Source organism: Hemitrygon akajei, chromosome 6, assembly GCF_048418815.1.
Source record: "Hemitrygon akajei chromosome 6, sHemAka1.3, whole genome shotgun sequence".
Classification (NCBI taxonomy): domain Eukaryota; kingdom Metazoa; phylum Chordata; class Chondrichthyes; order Myliobatiformes; family Dasyatidae; genus Hemitrygon; species Hemitrygon akajei.
In genome coordinates this window covers 150,729,311-150,747,968 of record NC_133129.1, presented here as the reverse complement: position 1 = coordinate 150,747,968, position 18,658 = coordinate 150,729,311, and the positions used below count along the sequence as shown (strand labels likewise).

The window sequence follows — 18,658 nt, the reverse complement described above, 5'->3', positions numbered from 1 at the left end:
TATATTGACTGATTGCATTATGGCTGGGTGAGGAAGCACCAATGCCCTTGAATGGAAAAGCCTACAAGAAGTGTGGATGTGGCCCAGTCGATCAGGGGTAAAGCCCTCCCCACCATTGAACTCATCTACATGGAGCATTTTCCCAGGAAAGCACTGCCATCATTAAGGACCCCCCCCCCCCCACCACCGCCCCACCATCCCGGCCATGCTCTCTTCTCACTGCTGCCATCAGGAAGAAGGTACAGGACCCTCAGGACCTGCACCACCAGCTTTAGGAGCAGTTATTACCCCTCAACCATAAGGCTCTTGAACCAGTGGGGATAACTTCACTCAACTTCAGTTGCCCCATCACTGAACTGTTCCCTCAAGCTATAGATACACTTTCAAGGATTTTTCATCTCATGCTTTCAATACTTATTGCTTATTTATTTATTGATTGATTGATTTTACTTGTGTATTTGCACAGTTTCACAGTTTGTTGTCTTTTGCTCATTGTCTGCCTGTTCTGTTGGGTGCAGTCTTTCATTGATTCTATTCTGTTTTTTCTGTTTCTGTGAATTCCCAGAAGAAAATGCATCTCAGGGTTGTATCTGGTGACATATGTGTACTTTGGTAGTAAATTTACTTTGTACTTTCATACTTTGCAGGTGACATGATCTAGATTGGAATACCAGGGGTGGCTTTTAAAAAGAAACTAGACAGATACTTGAGGGAGGACAAACCGAAAAGATAGGGGAAGAGCTGAAGAATTGGACTAAAGTTTGAACTCAACAGTTCATTATCAGTTGATAATTTTCAGCTGGAATCTTTCCTCCAAAGTAAAAGTGACATTGCAGAAGCCTTCACACAGAGGGTTTGGAATGAGCTGCTAGAAATTGTGGTTGAACTGGTCACATTAGCAAAATTTAAAACCAACCAGGAAAGTACTACGTGGATAGGAGGTGTTTAGAGGGCTGTGGGTCAAATACAGGCAAATGGGACTAGCTCATTGAACAGTTGGCTCAGATGAGTTAGGCTGAGGGACCTCTTCCCATGCTGTTTGACTCTGACTCTAAATATTGTGAGGAAAATGTCTACTTTGTCAGAGAGTCTAAAGATATATTTACTGTTGCACAGGTGATTCCTATTTATCCTGCAGACCACTCAATCTCTGGGCCTCTGTACTCAGATGTGAAATACTGCAGTGTCACAACTCCGCTGGATAAAAGTCCATTTATTGACTCCCGGGCAGGGTGTTCTGACACAGAGGTTTTCCATTTGCATCCAGTGAACATGTATAGTCTGAGAGATTATACTAGGTGAGCTTTTTCTCTGCATGTTTGATTAAAATATATGTATTCATTATCCTAAAACATTGATAATAATTGTAAAACTTAACAAACTTAATTCTACATCACTCCATATTTTGTAATGTTACATGGTGCATTAGGATCTAGAGCACAATTTGTTTAATTACTTATTTTGAGACAATATTATTAAAATATCCCTCTATTGCAATAAATGATGAAGAAAATTAATTCACCCTAATAATGATAATAACTGATTGTTTTTAGTGGACTATTACATTATTGAAGTGATTAATTGGATATTTAATAGAATGGTTCAATTAACAATACAGCATTAAGGACAAATTGAGGATGATTGCACAATGTTCAATTCCTTTCAGCAAATCATTAAGCTATTTCCTCTTCAAATTACACCTTATGTTTTTCATCCATCTCTTTGTTTAGATTGTGCCTTTGCTCCTGCCTCCATATTTCCAGGAAAATTGCTCACAAAATGCCGGCAGTAATGACAGGACAACAATTGGGCATGGCCTGAGAAGTGGGAAGTAGCATTCATTAAAAGGAGTCCAATCATCTCACTTTGATATACAAATGCAGGCACATAAAGAGCACTCCATTCATACTCCTTGTTGTCCAGCTTTGAAATAACAAAGACATACATACGGTAGTTGAGTCAGGAGATGAGCCACAATACCACAGGATAGCCAGCTTCTGACCTGCTGTTGTAGCCACAGTATTTATGTAGCTAATCTTGTCAATGATACTTGCAGGGACTCAATATATTCCAAAGGGAAGATTTTACTTAAGAAGCTCCAGGTCAAAGGAGTCTGTGCTCCTTTTTTAAATGTTATTGTATATTCAAGTTCATTGGCAACTTATCTTTTCACTGAGTTGCACTTTGGCGGTTTTACAAAATGTGAGTTCAGCACGACATTTCTCACGAACAACTAAGCAGTACGTATTGGCCATGTCAGTGATGCCCTCCTCTCAATGAATATAATTCGTTTTAATTTAAAGTTTCACACTCTGAGTGCTGTGTTTTATTCATCAGACTCTAACTTGTTAAACTTGTTATCCTGAGTACTTACTGGATGTTAAGTATTTAGATATCCTTTTATTAAATACACATTAGCCAGATGTAACTTACTACTGCTGTACTAAATATTTCCTAGATTCATTAAAATTTTAAATTAGGCCGAGACTATACTGTATAGGTTTTGCTAGTTCTAAGCAGCTTTGACATTTTGGCAATATTACTAAAAATGGGGACAAATGATTCACTAAGCTATCACAATTGCTGCTAATTCTGAAGCTTATGTATGTTGCATTATCCTCTCTAAATTACACCTTAAAATTACCTGTTGTGTATTAATCTTTTTATTTCTTTTATTTGATTCAATACTTATAGTTTTAGGTCTGTTATATATATATATATATATATATACTCATTTACTTTTCTTTTTCGAGAGAAAGAATATTGTTTGTAATATTATTTGCTCGGATTTATTCCTTTTTTTCAATATGTGTGTAAGCTACTTTAGCTGATTCTAAGATGGCCGTTGTTGATTATGTTTTTATTACTGTTAGACATAACATTGTAGTAGTTGAATTCTGCTTATGTCTTTTATTATGGCTATTTTCCGTGGGACTTTTGCTTTATTTTAATATACAGAGCTGCAAGATGGAGAACAGGGTCAAGGGTTATTAGTCAGCATGGAATCAAATGATTCACTAAGCTATCACAATTGCTGCTAATTCTGAAGCTTATGTATGTTGCATTATCCTCTCTAAATTACATCTTAAAATTTTCATCCACTCTTTATATATGAATGTATCTTCATTGCTGTCTGTCATTGCATGGAGGATGAAGCTGGTTATGAAATACTATAATTCATTGTCATTTTCCAATTCCTCAAAGTATTATTAGTAAGCACTGTTTACTAAAATGAATTTAGAGTTTTCACTGTTATCTTTCCCAGTAGTATCTGCAAATATACTGATCCATATGTGGGACCTCTTGGATCAAGTCACGTGGCTTTTGAAGCTACTGTCCTTGCAAGGCGAGAGTCTGATGGCTTCTTTTACCTGGGCACAATCAAGCAAGAGGTGTAGTGGAATTTTAGTTTCATCATTTATATTGATGTAGGAATAGTATCTACTAATTTTCACAGTTCTGGCTGATTTCTTGTCATTGTTATTTACCGATAAGGGTTAAGTTCTAAACTTGTTATCATTCTTTACATGCTGTTCGATATTGATTTTTCAATATAACAATGATACCACTGAAGTATTTGCATGGCATTAATCACTTTTACAGGAGGAAATGCAACCTATTGAAAATGGTGCAGCTTTGAAACGAATTGCTGAGTTCTGTTTGGCTAGCTGATGTGATAGTGTTGAAATATGCTGCCATTAATGCCACAAATGGTAGAAATGATCCTAGAGTCATAGGAGATTCATTGAACACTACAGCACAGAAACAAGCCAATTGGCCCATCTGCTCCATACTGAACCATTAATCTGCCTAGTCCCATTGATCTGCACCCAGAACATATCCCTCCTTACCCCTCCCCTGAATGACTCTACAAACTTCTCTTAAATGCTGAAATAGAACCTGCATCCACACTTCATTCCTTACTCCCACCACCCACTGAGTGAAGAAATTTCCACTCAAGTTATCCCCTTAAATATTTCAGCTTTCATCTTTAACCTATGGCCTCTAGTTGTAGTCCCACACAACATCAGTGGAAAAAGCCTGTTGCATTTACCCTATCTATACCCTTCATAATTTTATGTATCCTTCAAATCTCCCATCAATCTTCTGTGTTCTAAGGGATAAAGTCCTAACTCAGGTCCTCAAGTCCCGGCAACATCCTTGTACATTTTCTCTGTACTCTTTCAATCTTATTTAAATTTTTCCTATAGGTAGGTGAATAAAAATGCACAGAATACTCCAAATTATGCCTCACATTCGTCGGTGTCTTACCACTCACTGTGTAATACCTACCCTGGTTGTCCTCCCAAAGTGCGACATCTCACACCTATCTGCATTACATTCCACATGCCATTTTTCAGCCTATTTTTCTAGCTGGTCCAGATCTCACTGCAAGCATTGGTCGTCTTCCTTGCTGTCCTTATATCGCCAATCATAGCATCCTAGTATCATCTGCAAATTTGTTGATCCAATTTATCACATTATCATCCAGATCGTTGATATAGATGGCAAACAACAATGGACCCAGCACTGATCCCTGCACACAACAATCTACTACCACTCTCTGGCTTCTCCCTCAAAGCCACTAACCTCCACTTGAATGCCAAGCAAATGAACCTTCTTGACCAACCTCCCATGGGGAACCTTGTCAAAGGCCTTGCTAAAGTCTATGTAGACAACATTCACTGTCTTGTCTTCATCAAGTTTCCTGGTAATTTCTTAAAAAAAACCTCTAAGTGTGGTTAGACATGATGTATCACACACAAATACATGCTGACGATCCCTACTCAGTCCCTGTCTATCCAAATACTCATATATCTGGTCCCTAAGAACACTTTCCAATAACTTTCCCACTACTGATGTCAGGCTCACCAGTCTATAGTTTTCTGGTTTATTTTCAAACCCTTTCTTAAACAGCAGAACAACATTAGCTATCCTCCAATCATACAGTACTTCAGCTGTCACTAAGAATAATTTAAATATCTCTGCTGGGGCCTCTGCAATTCTGCACTTGCCTCCCACAGGGTCTGAGGAAAAGCCTTGTCAGGTCCTGGGAATTTGCCTCAAGACAGCAAAAACCTCCTGCTTTGTAATCTGTAGTTGCTACTTTGGCTCACTTCTGTAGAGTCTGTGCCTGTCTGCCAAGTAAATACAGATGCAAAGGATCCATTTAAGATCTCTCCTATTTCTTTCTGCTCCATGTGTAGATTACCATTGATAGTCTTCCTCACTGTCCACTCACCCACAATCTTTGTGTCAGCTGCAAATCTGCTGATCCAGTTTATCACATTATCATCCATATCATTGATATAGATGATAAACAACAATGGACCCAACACTGACCCCTGCAGCACACCACTAGTCAAAGGCCCTCAGTCAGACAGGCAACCATCTACTACCACTTTCTGACTTCTCCCTTGAAGCCAATGTCTAATCCAATTTACTACCTCATCTTGAATGCTAAGTGACTGAACCTTCATGACCAACCTCCCATGCAGAACCTTGTCAAATGTCCATGTAGACATCATCCACTGCCTTGCCTTCACCAAGTTTCCTGGTAAATTCCTTGAAAATCTCTAAGATTGGTTAGAAATGACCTATCACACACAAAGCCATATTGATTATCCCAAGACAGACCTTGTTCATCCAAATACTTGTATATCCAGTCCTTAGAATACCTTCCAATAACTTTCCCACTACTGTAGGCAGGCTCACTGGCCTATAATTCCTTGGTTTATTCTTAGAGCCTTTCTTAAACAATGAAACAACATTATCTATCCTCCAATACTCCAGTGCCTCACCAGTGGCTAAGGATGTTTCTCTCCTAGGATCCCTGCAATTTCTGCACTAGCCTCCTATAGGGTCCAAAGAATACCTTGTCAGGCCCTGGGGATTTATCCACCCTAATCTGCCTCAAGACAGCAAACATCACCTCCTCTGTAAACTGTATAGGGTCTATGACCTCGTTTTTGCTGTTACGCCCGTGGCCCCCTCCTTTTGAGAATCGCAGGATCGCTATTGATTCGAGTCAGGAGACCCAGGAAATGAGAGAAAGACATGCAGAATCCACAAAGAGTTTGGAATGTGTCCTGGCTTCCGAAAGGCGGAACCATTGATAACGGCTATTGTCTCTTGGGGACGGGATTGTGTATTGAATACTGTATGATGCATCGAAGCCCCCAGGCAATGAACCGGGGGGGGGGGGGGGGTTGGTGGAGGGATTGCATCATCCCAACCTGATTGACATCTGAGACCCTGTGAGTCAGGATAAAAGAGGGTCTGGGGAACAGCCCCTTCAGATGCACCAGAAGAAATGCTAGAGCTCCTGTAACAGCGTAACAGCGAAAGCCAGTGGAACCAGCCCACGTGCGTCCTTTTCCATTTGCCTCGGAATTGGTGGATCTTGCCACGGAAGCACGGCTTTAGCTAACCTCGAAGGGGAAATCAGTCCCCCAACGACTCTCGAAGGATTGACATCATAAAAGGAATGGGCAAGTTAAACCTCCGTCTTTCTCTCCAACCAAAAAGGCTGCAGCCTACAGCTTGACTGAACTAAAGTGACTTTTATATTTCCATCGGACAATACATTATCCCCTAGACAACGATAGAGCTATTTCTTATTGATTATTATTATACCCGCGCTTTTAGATTTAGTATTGATGACGTATATTATCGGTGTGTTTGCATTGATATTATTTTTGTGTATTTTTATCAATAAATACTGTTAAAAATAGTACCATCAGACTTCAACGGACCTCTCTATCTTTGCTGGCAAGTGACCCAGTTACGGGGTACGTAACATTGCTTTGCCTCACTTCTAATAGACTCTGTGTCCATCTCCCGAGTAAAAACAGATGCAAAAATTCCTTTTAGTATCTCTCCTATCTCTCTCCATTCCATACATAGATTACTCTCTGATCTTACAGAGAACTAATTTTGTCCCCTCCTGTCCTTTTGCACTTAATACAATATATCTGTTGAAGAAGCCCTTAGGATTCTTCTTAACTTTGCCTGCTAGAGCAACCTCATGCTATCTTTTAGCTGTCCTAATTTCCTTCTAAAGTATTTTCTTGCACTTCTTATACTCCTTAAGTTGTTTCTACCTACCTGCTCTGCATCTCCTTTTACTTCTTAACCAAGGCCTCCATATCTCTCGGAAATCAAGGCTCCTTAAACCAGTTATCCTTGCCTTTTATTTTGACAGGAAATTACAAAGTCTGTACTCTCAGAATTTCACTTTTCAAGGCCTCCTAGTTATCAAGTACACCTTTGCCAAAAAAACAACCTGACCCAATCCAGACTTGCCAGATCCTTTCTGATACCATCAAAATCAGTCTTTTTCTAATTTAAATCTCTGTCCAAGGACCAGACCTTTCCTTGTCCATAATCACCTTGAAATTAATGGCACTATGATCACTAGATGTAAAGTGTTCCCCTACACAAACTTTTGTCACCTGGCCTGTCTCATTCCCTAACAGCTGATCTAGTATCACACTCTCCCTAGTTGGGACTTCTATGTACTGATTAGGAACCTTTCCTGAACATATTTATCAAGCTCTTTCCCATCCAGGCCTTTTACAGTATGTGAGTCCCAGTTGATATAACCTACTATCACAACTTTATGTTTCTTGCAACAGTCTGGAATCTCCCTACAAATTTGCTCTTCTAAATCCTGTGGACTTCTGGGTAGTTTATAAAGTACTCCCATTAACATGGTCATACCTTTCTTATTCCTAAATTCTAACCATAAAGCCTCACTAGGTGAGCTCTCCAGTCTGCCCTGACTGAGTACTGTGGTGACGTTTCCTCTGACGAGCAATGCCATAACTCCCCCTTTACTTTTTCACACTCTATCACATCAAAAACAATGGAACCATGGAACAGTGAACTTCCCGTCCTGTCCCTCCTGCAACCTAGTCTCAATGATGGCTATAACGTCATAATTCCACATGCTAATCCATGTCCTAAACTCATCTACCATTCCTACAATACACCTTGCATTGAAATATACACAGCTCACAACATTAGTCCCAGCATGCTCAACCTTTAGATTCCTGACTTTGTATGTTGGCTTAATAAAATCTTTCTGCACAACTGCTCCAATATCTATTCTGGCACTCTGGTTCCCATCCCACTACATCTCTAGTTTAAACTCTAGTGCAGCATTAGCAAACCTTCCCACTAGTCCTCTCCAGTTCAGGTGCAAACCATCCCTCTGTACAGGTCCCACCTTCCCTGGAAGAGAGTCCAATGATCCAAAAATCTGAAGCCCTCCCTCCTGCATAATCTTCTTAGCCACATGTTAAACTGTATGATCCTCTTTCTGGCCTCACTAGCATATGGCACAGGTAGCAATCCTGAGATCATAACCCTGTCATTCCTGTCCTTTAACTTAGCACCTTAACTTAGCTCCCTGAACTCACTTTGCAGGACCTCATCATGCCTCCTAGCCATGGCATTGGTACCGACGTGTACCATGACCTCTGGCTGCTCACCCTCCCACTTAAGAATGATGTGGACTCGATCGGAGATGTCCCTGACCCTAGCACCCAGGAGGTAACATACCATATGGGAATCTCGTTCTTGCCCACAGAACCTCCTGTCTGTTGCCCTAACCACTGAATCTCCTATCACTACAGCTCACCTCTTTTTCCCCTCCCCGTTCCCTTCTGAGCCAGACTCAGTCCCAGAGAACTGACCGCTGTAATTTTCTTCTGCTAGTCCATCCCCCCCCAAACCCTCACAATATCCAAAGTAGTATATCTTTTGTTAAGGTGTACTCTGCACTGTCTACCTATCTCCTTTTCCCCTCCTGACGGTCACCCAGTTAGCTGTGTCCTGAACCTTGGGTGTAACTACCTCCCTGTACGTCTTGTTTGTCAACCCCTCAGCCTCCCGAATGATCCGGAGTTCATCTGGTTCCAGCTCCAACTCCGTAGCTGGATGCACTTCTTGCAGGTGTAGTTGTCAGGGATGCTGGACATCTCCCTGCCTTCCCACATCTCACAAGAAGATCCTGATTGCTTCTGTGACTACTGATTAGAAGTATTTCAATGGGTGTTGAGTGAGGGAAAGGTTGGGTTAGACCAAATTCTAATGAGAGGCTTTCTTAACCATATCATACACTCAGTGGCCACTTTATTAGGTACACCTGTACATCTGTTGAGTATTGCATTTATCAAATCAGCCAAATAAGTGGCAGCAACTCATCGCATGAAAGCATGCAGACATGGTCAAGAGGTTCAGTTGTTGTTCAGACCAAACAAAAGAATGGTGAAGAAATGATCTAAGTGACTTTAACCATGGAATGATTGTTGGTGCCAGACAGGGTGGTTTGAATTTGAGTATCTCAGAAACTGCTGAACTCCTGGGAATTTCATGCATGACAGTCACTAGTGTTTACAGAGAATGGTGTAAATAATAAAATAAAAACAACCAGTGAGTGGCATTTCCCTGGGCAAAAATGCCTTGTTAATGAGAGAGGTTGGATGCGAATGGCCAGACTGGTTCAAGCTGACGGGAACGCAACAGTAATTGAAATGACCACGTGTTACAACAGTGGTGTGCAGAAGAACATTTCTGAATGGACAATATGTCAAACCTTGAAGTGACTGGGCTTAAAGCCATTGGTGTTTACGGCACAGCTTTGACATAAGTTAGCATAGTGCTAAACCCCAACTCCAGAACCGACAAAAAGCAAATGAGTAACCTCTTGTGATGTGAAGACATGAGTGAAAGAAACACGGATTTGTGTGGCAATCTGAACCACATTATGGGGTCATATTAGTTCATAACATAATGTACAAATGTATTAAACCATGGACTGTTGAATATTATTTTCCATAAAGAAGGTAATCAAACAAAATTCAGCATAAAAATAAATACTGCAAAATAGCTTATTTTCCTGTTGACAGATAAGGAAAGGAATATTCCTGATTGAGTTTGACAAATCTACTATGGATCAGGATGGGAACTGTCAAATCTCTGTGCAGGAGACTGCATTATATGACATTATTCAGTACAACGAAGGAATGAGGCATTCTGTGGTCCCTGGTGATTATGTATTAGCACCTTGGGAATCAGATGGAAACAGATATGGTCCTGGAAAAGTGATAACTGGAATTGAGACCAGAGATCCTCTGCAAGGTATGATCTCCAATTTGAAAAATTACTGACATATGTGACCATTTTCCTTATTAAAGATATGTTTGTCCTTATTTTATCTTTGTTGTTCCATTTGAATCACAGATTTGGGAAAAAATGAATGAGAGTGCAAATGGTGATAGCAAATCTACACTACGCTGGTGTTACTGAGATCTAAAGAAAATTTTGTTTGATTCTACATTAGCTGCCCTTTGGTTCAGTATTAGTATATCATAAAAATAATTTTTGTTCTTTTAGATTAGATACAACTTTATTATTATTGTGCCGAGTACAGAAAATCAATGAAATGCAGTTAGCATCTAACTAGAAACGCAAAGAATAGTGTGATTTACAAAAGAACTGCAAATAAAAAGTTAAGTGTTACAGCACACAAATATAAAAGTACTGAGACAGTACGATATGGGTGCAGTACTGCTTAGCGCTGTGATGTGACGTTCAGCAGGGTCACAGCCTCGGGGAAGAAGCTCTTCCTGTGCCTGCTGGTGCAGGAGTGGAGGCTCCTGTAGCGCCTACCAGATGGGAGGAGAGTAAAAAGTCCATGGTTAGCGTTTATGGTAGATGTTCTCAATAGTGGGCAATTGGGTGCCGATTATCTGCTGGGCAGTTTTCAGCACACGTACTGTATACTTATGCAGTATACCACTACATGATTATGGTGCAGTAGCTCTGATGCAAGTACAAAGTAATTGGGGACTAACCTTGCATTCACCTACCAAAGTGCCCCAAAATAGCATCACCATTTAAAGGTCTGAATGGTGAATATCCAGTTTTGTTTCATTTTACTAGTTGTAAGAGTTGAATCATGATGGCATCAAGAGTATGAAAGTAGGCCATTAGGTCCAAAGAGCATGTGTTGACCATTAAATATCCACTTTACACTAATTATTCACTAATCCCATTCTAATCTTCCCACATCAACTAACACCCCCTCTCCCCAGATTCTGCCACTCACCCATTCTCCAGGGGAATATGCATTGTGCTTTTAGTCTATAAACTGAAACATCTTTCGCACGTGGGAGGAACTCAGATCACCCAGCAGGAACCCGTAGTCGTATAGAGATAGTTCAAGTTCCAACATTGACAGCACAAGGAGGTCAGGTCCCTGCTTCTACCACCAAAATTAAGGCATGTCCACTTCTGTTACTGTATGAAGTATTAAAGCAATCAGCATTACATACACTTTGGAAGACCGTCGTGTAACGATTATATATTCAAATTGTCTTCTATAGTAATAAACCTCACTGGTTACTATTGTGTCTTGCTTTTTTTCTTTACCTATAATGATAATTAAAGGTATTTGCCACTGAAGATGTATATTTAGTGATTTCATTGGTACATGGACTGATATTTGAAATTCAGTTATTTCATAGTTGGGAAACCCCCATGGTAACTGTAACTATGATGTTGTCCTGTATGTTTTCAGTTTTGTTTTCAGCTACATTTAAATTAACTGATAAAATTGACAACCAGATTGAAAGGCTTAACTTGCCGTTCTTCTAGTGGTATAATGTTTTATGTTAAAATAAAGCTTTCAAACTGTAAAGTTCTTCTCCTTGATCTATTAAACAGCAATGGAAGATGATGAAATCTCTGTGAAGTTCTGGAATGGAAAAGCTGTCACTGTTTCCAAAAACATAGCCATGTGGATTCCACCTGCTATGTATGAAAGAGTTTTACAGGAGCTGTTAACTCCATTATTATCAAGGCAGCAGCTAGCGGATGACGAATTAGCTCCTTGCCGTGATGTTTGTCTGCGTAGGCCGCAAATCGAATCAGCCTGCCAGTGCCACTTTGAACCACCGTGCACCCAGTCCTGGTGTTTGGGTTTCCATGGCCTGGATCCATGTAAGAGTTACTGGCATGGGTTCTATCATGGCTTCCATTATTTGCCAGTCCACCATCCATGTTACTGTTTCCCAGAAGTGATCCCTCCTGCGGCATGGTGGCCAGAAACTGCAAAATGTCCTAACTCAACAGCTTCTGATAAAGATGAACTAGACAAGAAGATTACTTTGCAGCTTCAGGAATTAGATATTCCAAACAAGAAAACTTCTGATGAAAACTTGCTGGCTTTACTTTCTTCCTCTTCATCATCTGAAGATTCTGATAGTTGCCCAGAGACAACTATTAGGAAAACTACTTTACAAGATAGGGCAGTGAATACAGATTCTCTGTTGAAGAAGACAAAAATCCAAGTAAGACACAGGCCTGAATGGAAGTACTGGAGCCAAAGTCACCAAGAGCCACATCAAAAAAACCCAGGTACAGTTAAGGCCTTCTTACATTTGTCTGGGGGCATGTGTGTTTTTGGACTTGTTCGGATAAGTGGACCTTTCACCAATTACCAGTTACGTTACAACAGTAGATGTGTTCCAATCAGTGATGTACTTGGTGAAGGAAACGGATTAAGTACTTATGTTGTTGAAACTGCTTTTACTTTGACTCCTTTCATTTATTTTTGAACGTAATCGTTGTAAAATTGTTTTATCCAACATGCAGTGTCTTACAAACATGAGAAAATCTGCAGATGCTGGAAATCCAAAGCAACACACTCAAAATGCTGAAGGAACTCAGCAGGTCAGGCAACATCAATGCAAAAGAGTAAATAGTCGACATTTTGGGCCAAGACCCTTCATCAACTGTTTACTCTTTCAGAAATGCTGCCTGGCCTGCTGAGTTCCTCCAACATTTTGTGTGTGATGCAGTGTTTTAAGTTTGCTTGTTGGTGTTCCCATTAAGACTCAGTCTCGAATAAACTAAAATGATAGTGCAGTGTTCATTTGTTACATAAAGAAGTGTCATGAAGGTGGTGATAGAATAAAATAATATACAGGCAGATGCACTCTTTTTAACAGATAACGCATATTTTGCATAGCTACAGGATTTCCCTTTATTTAATCTCCTAATGCAACTACACAGCTGCTGACAATAAGAAATCCCAAGGCAGTCATTGTGTCTTGGCATGTTGATGCTTACAGTAATGTGCCTGCTCTTCTCAAAAATACCTGTGATGTCCTTTGTAATTAAATGTGGCTCTTGTATATTTGTTCTGCTTTTTAAGGAGCTAATTTACAAATCATTAAAACATTCTTGATGTGAGGTAGTTGGTGAAAGCTCCACTTATCCGAACAAGACCAAAAATATAATATTTATATATTATTTCCTGTAGAAAGAAAACTTTATTTTATGTTTTATCCTCCAGCCTGCATTCAGCATTGCTTTGTTTACAGTCCATGACATTAAACTCATTCATTCAGCACTAGGAAACTCCTGCATTTCTCATGATTCACTTATGTTCTACTTCTGAATCACCTAGTTGTACCTTGAGAACTGTGAAGAGGAGTTTTTCAGGGAACAAATGCAAACACGATAAATTCTGCAGATGCTGGAGATCCAAAGTAACACATAGAAAATACTGGAGGAACTCAGCAGGCCAGGCAGCATCTATGGAAAAGAGTACAGTTGATATTTCAGGCTGAGACCCTTCTTCAGGACTGGAAAGGAAGGGGGAAGATGCCAGAATAAAAAGGTGGAGGAAAGGGAAAGAGGATTGCTCGAAGGTGATATGTGAAGCCTGGCGGGTGGGGAAGGTAAAGGGCTGTAGAGGAAGGAATCTGATTGGAGAGTAGAGTGAACCATAGGAAAAGGGAAGGAGGAGGGGACCCAGTGGGAAGAAATAGGTGGGTGAGAAGAAGTAAGAGGCCAGACCGGGAAATGGAAGAAGAGAGAAGGGGAATGGAAACTTTTTTCTTACCAGAAGGAGAAATCGATGTTCATGCCACCAGATTGGAGGCTACCCAGATGGAATATAAGGTGTAGCTCCTCCACCCTGAGGATGGCCTCATCGTGGCACAAGAGGAGGCCATGGACCAAATGTTGGAATGGGAATGGAAATTAAAATGTTCAGCCACCAGGAATTTCCACTTTTGGTGGGTGGAGTGGAGGTGCTCGATGAAGCAACCCCCTACCTGCCAGCAGGTCTCATCAATGTAGAGGAGACCACATCGGGAGCACTGGACAGATTTCCTGATGAAGTGTTTGGGGCCTCGAATGGAAATAAGGGAGGAGATGTATGGGCAGGTGTAGGACTTCAGCCACCTGCAGGGATAAGTACCTGGAGAGAGATTAGTGGGAAGGGACAAATGGAAAAGGGAATCATGGAGGGAACGATCCCTGCAGAAAGCAGAAAGGGGGAGGGACGAAGATAAGTTTGGCGGTAGGATCCCTTCGGAGAAGGTGGAAGTTGCAGAGGTTGTTGTGGTGGATGTGGAGGCTCACGGAGTGTGGTGGGTAAGAACAAGAGGAACTCTATCATTGTTAATGCAGCGGGAAGATGGGGTGAGTATGGTTGTCTGGGAAATGGAGGAGTTGCAGGCAAGGGCATCATCAATGGAAGAGGAAGGGAAAACTCGTTCTTTGAAGAAGGAGGATATCTCTGAGGTCCTGGAAAGGAAAGCTGTATCCTGGGCAAGGATGTGGTGGAGATAAAGGAACTGAGAAATGGGAATAGCATTGTTACAGGAGATGGGGTGGGTAGAGGTGTAGTCCAGAGAACAAATATTGTGGTTAATTGACTGGTCTATTTTGAATGGCACTACATGTAAAGAATTAATAATGAGTACAGGTAACAGTGCAGCTGAGTTAGACCAAAGGTAACAATTGATCAGTCCCTACTTAAAACAAAACATTTTCCCATTATTTTGATATTAAATTCTGATTTTATATTGGCTTTCAAGTTGATTCCTGTGAGCTTATAAGATAACGACAGGGTGAAGTAGCAAATAATTGAGATTGAAACTGATCTGCATCCAAATGCCTAGTTCTGAAGTCACCTGAGTTGATTAGAAACAAGTCCATTTTACCATATACTGTACAGCTTTACATAAACGGAGATACAATTACATACTTACTTGGATTGTGAGACCTTAACTAGTGCATTACTGATTTTAAAAAAGAATGAAATCACTGCACCTTTGGGGGCTTTTCCATCGATGCTGCCTGGCAGGTTGTGCTCCTCCAGCATTTTGTGTGTGTCACTGCGCCTCACATTCCTGCCCTCCAATGAGAGAACGTTGGTTAATTCATGGCCTTCAACTATGTATGGACTGTGGACCCACCTGCAGTAAAGTTCTACTCATTCAGTACCCAGTTGCTTGCAATCTCAGTGCTTTGACATGTGGTTGCCTGGGTACAGGGCCCTGTGCCTCATGTTCCCTTTCAGGTCACCAGAACACTGCTTCAGCAATCTCTAAAATTAGTTGGTTGGTTCCAGTGCTCCTTTTAAACACACCAGCATTGCATTTCCCACAATCCTATTAAACACTTCAGGCTCCACTTTTTTGTTAAACACATGAGGGCCCATTTTCCATGTTCCTTTTAATTACACAAGGGCCCTGGCTCTGTTGCTAGTGTTCTTGTTAATACACTGGGCCCCATTTTCTAAATTCACTGGGTTCACTGGAAAATTAACTATAGTCCCATATTAAAAACAGGTTTGAGAATTCAATGGAGTATTAATAAGGATATTGTCCAATAATCTGGAAAATCTGATCTGTCTCACAATGTCCCGAGGTTCTGGGTTGTGAGAGTTCTACTGTATTGTTATGCCTGCACTGTACTGCTGCCACAAAGAGCAAATTCATGACTTGTGTCAGCAACAATAAACCTGATTCTGATTTATTCAGATAGATACTCTGACATTTTGTGAAGAAAAGCATAGAGTTCTTTGGTGTTCTGATCACAGTTAATCGACCAAGACCACCGAAGATCAAACAGGCTGGTTCTGTTTTTCAATGCCATGCATGCAAAGTTACTGGTGTAAAATACTGCTTTATTTGGTAAATGCATAACAGTCGTTACTAGACTCTAAATATAATTGCAAGTATTTAAAATGTAATTTAATCAGGGATTATATTTTCAGATGTTTTGAAATGTAATTTACTTTCAATTGTTAAAAAATGTCTGCAAGGAATTTCATTGCATTTTGACGTATATGACAATAAACTAATCTGAAGAGGGATTTATTCTTCCAAAACTCTAGCTGAAGACAGAATTAGCTGTTTACTACTATACTGTCCAACAGTGCTCTTCTTTTTGCAGGAACTTTGCCTTCAAGTCCATTGAGAAGTGCCTCTGACTGTGGTCAGCTGAAATCTTCCATGCAGCCTCAGAACCCTAGACCAACAAATTGCAGCGCAATGTTTAAAAGTGTTGATCATGCATATCCTCTGAACAGAGTCACAATGAAAGACATCTTGACACAACAAAAGCTTCACACCACATCATCCACTGGGGTATGCTACCAAATTGACTGATGGTATTCACAAAATTTCATATATTTGCTTTATGCTCATATTTTTTACAGTTTCAAACAAGTTGTTTCATTCAGTTCTAATCTACAGGACAATGTTCAATACTTCATATTTTTATTTGATTTTCTTCACCTACACCTTTCCCTAGTTTACCATGAAATACTTATGTAGGCTGGCTAACCACCTGAGGCTGAGACTCAGCTAATGCCACCTTACATCAATTTGCTTCAATAGATAGGACTCATGCTAATGCTCCAAGAATGTTAAATCTGCTTTCAGGAGAGACAAGTGTGACACTTCAAATTACCACATCATCCGCACTTTGACCATTCTTGATTTGTTGTACACTTGCATGCTCCAAGGATTAGAGTCAATGATTCGAAACTAGTTCCAAAAGCATCCTCAGAGCCAGTGATAATCCCATCAGTGTTACATATTTGAGTGAAGGTCTAGTTATGAAGAGAACACTTTAATAAACTGTCAGTGTTCAGCTCTTCAGAGCTTCTTTCTTCATTTCGCAACCTTAAATACAAGAACAAACAGTATTAATTTCACCAGTAATGAAACAGAAAAGTAAGCACCTTCTTTAAATAAAGTATGATTTTGCCTTTGGCTTCAATGACCAGCTGCAGGGTCCACTCATTCAAGAGCGTTTGGGAGAGAACCAGTTGTCACTTGACTGTCAACATCAGGAGGCTATACAGAGATCAAGAAAGAAAAAACTGCAGCGACGTCAGTGGGAGAAAGACCGAGAACAGCAATGTCAGGACAAGTATCAAAGCATCCAGGAAAATCGCAGGTATACCAGTGTCTCAAAGTTCAGGAGTACAAAAGACATTAGCTATTGCAACATTGAAATCAATTAGAAACAGGAAAATATATGACAATTAAGTTTAAAGAAAGGCCATTCGATAATCCAAGATTACTGAACCATTTGGGAATGAATATGTGCTGAAGCTGTGTTCTAATATTGTAGCTGACATCTAACATTGGATATGATTACTTTCTGCTACTTATTGGAACAAATTATGGGGAAATATTAGGAGTATAACATGTTTCCATGTTATTGACATGTTGAGCTAGATGTAATTGATTTCCACTGTGAAACCAAACTTTGATTAACAACAAACCACTTTCCATTTAAGCAAAGCTCATGTCACTACAGCTCACAACGAGACTACAGAATGACTAGAATATAAGTGCAGAGCCAGCCTGGAACCAATCTGTATGTAGTGCTACTACGTGTGATATTCCACCTTATTGAAGTGTCATTGAAGAGGAAAATGAAAAATAACAGTTGCAGATCTGTTGTGAGATTATGTGGGGATTTGTACATTCTACCAATTCAATGCATTTTTTTCCAGTTGCAATGTTTTAAGGCACTGTATACTGGTCACAGCCCTAAGTTATAAATTGAACATTTTCTCATCCCTTTGTGGCAGTCTGTGAATTCAATTTTGAAGTGGTTTGGTTGTTATAGGAGGGAATACAGCTCTTCTGACCCAGTCTGATATACGAAGGTGAGCACGCCTCAACCCAGTATCTTTATTCTGGTTTGTACTTGGATCTAAATGTTTTGGATGGTGGGTGGGTGTGCAGCCAGAATGGAGGTTCAGGAATGTGGACAAGATGGCGACTTGGTGTGGTGTATTGGTAATATGGGCAGGGTGTGATTATAGATGTGGTGGTCCAGGACTGGTGCCTGGTACATCACCAGGCTCAGAAGATGGTAAATGGGAAGTGAGGCAGTTGACAAGAATGTCTGTGCCTGAGCCCACAAGTGCTTGCCTACCTGAAGATGCCATGTGGCATCTGGGTGAGTCCATCTTTGTGTGTCGGTCCACCTGTGATCTTCAGCTGTGTTAGTGTCCTTGCCACTCGATCTGGACTTTGCTGTAAGAACCTCAGCAGGTATGCCAGGACTACTCCATGCTAAAGGAAACCACACACTGCTAACTTCCGCACCATAAGTATGAAGTTCAGGACTGGAAATGTCAGGATTCTCATGAATAATGGGAACAGCAGCAGGCTGTAATGCTGCTCTCCAGTGGGAGCTCAGATGGTTTGACCTCAATATCACCACACTGAGAGAGACACATTGGGCAGAATCTGGTCATTTTAAAGAACAAGGCAGTGGCACACTTTTTCTCCAGATGGACAGACTGGAGCATGATTACTGTCCT

General features: G+C 40.5%; 1 protein-coding gene across 1 annotated transcript in view; it reads left to right on the top strand.

Annotated features, from left to right (window-relative positions):
- The window catches only part of c6h11orf16 (chromosome 6 C11orf16 homolog), a 30,687-nt gene that overhangs the window by 3,506 nt on the left and 8,523 nt on the right, over positions 1-18,658 (top strand). Inside the window, exons 4-9 of the mRNA XM_073049548.1 lie at positions 1,117-1,298; positions 3,266-3,392; positions 9,915-10,146; positions 11,734-12,426; positions 16,264-16,457; positions 17,102-17,274. Of these exons, the coding sequence (XP_072905649.1) occupies positions 1,117-1,298; positions 3,266-3,392; positions 9,915-10,146; positions 11,734-12,426; positions 16,264-16,457; positions 17,102-17,274 (1,601 nt within the window). The remainder of the gene's footprint in view (positions 1-1,116; positions 1,299-3,265; positions 3,393-9,914; positions 10,147-11,733; positions 12,427-16,263; positions 16,458-17,101; positions 17,275-18,658) is intronic.